We start from the raw sequence: 502 nt of genomic DNA, 5'->3' as shown, positions 1-502 counted from the left end.
AAGCCAAAAATCCCCCGTTTGCATACCTGGGTTTAGCCCAGCCTGCGTCCGAAAAGCAAAATCTGTCTGCGTCCGGCTCATCTTAAACTGTCCTGGGGGGCTGCTGGGGCCAAAATCCAGCCGTGAATTTTCCTCCGGGGGGGTTTTACGGCTTGTGGAGCGCGGATCTGTCACCAAATCCAGAGAAATCCCAACGCCGGGCTCTTGACGCCGACTGCGGGGTTTTTTTTGGGTTTTTTTTTGTCATTTCAGTGCTGAACCTGACTCTGATCGACCTCCCGGGTATCACCAAAGTGCCGGTGGGTGACCAGCCGCAGGACATCGAGTACCAGATCAAAGACATGATCCTGCAGTTCATCAGCCGCGAGAGCAGCTTGATCCTCGCCGTCACGCCGGCCAACATGGACCTGGCCAACTCCGACGCCCTCAAACTGGCCAAAGAAGTCGATCCTCAAGGTAAGAGCGGGTGCGGCGTCCCGCCCGGCTCGGGGACGGGGAGATG

General features: G+C 57.6%; 1 protein-coding gene across 1 annotated transcript in view; it reads left to right on the top strand.

Moving 5' to 3' along the window:
* Positions 1 to 252: 252 nt before the first annotated feature.
* The window catches only part of LOC104462571 (dynamin-2-like), a gene marked incomplete at both ends in the record, with an annotated part of 515 nt that continues 265 nt past the window's right edge, over positions 253 to 502 (top strand). Inside the window, one exon of the mRNA XM_010074560.1 lies at positions 253 to 456. Coding sequence (XP_010072862.1) covers positions 253 to 456 — 204 coding nt within the window. The remainder of the gene's footprint in view (positions 457 to 502) is intronic.

The sequence above is a fragment of the Pterocles gutturalis genome, unplaced genomic scaffold (assembly GCF_000699245.1).
Source record: "Pterocles gutturalis isolate BGI_N339 unplaced genomic scaffold, ASM69924v1 scaffold26902, whole genome shotgun sequence".
In the NCBI taxonomy this organism is placed as follows: Eukaryota; Metazoa; Chordata; class Aves; order Pterocliformes; family Pteroclidae; genus Pterocles; species Pterocles gutturalis.
This window is presented reverse-complemented; position numbering and strand designations above follow the sequence as displayed.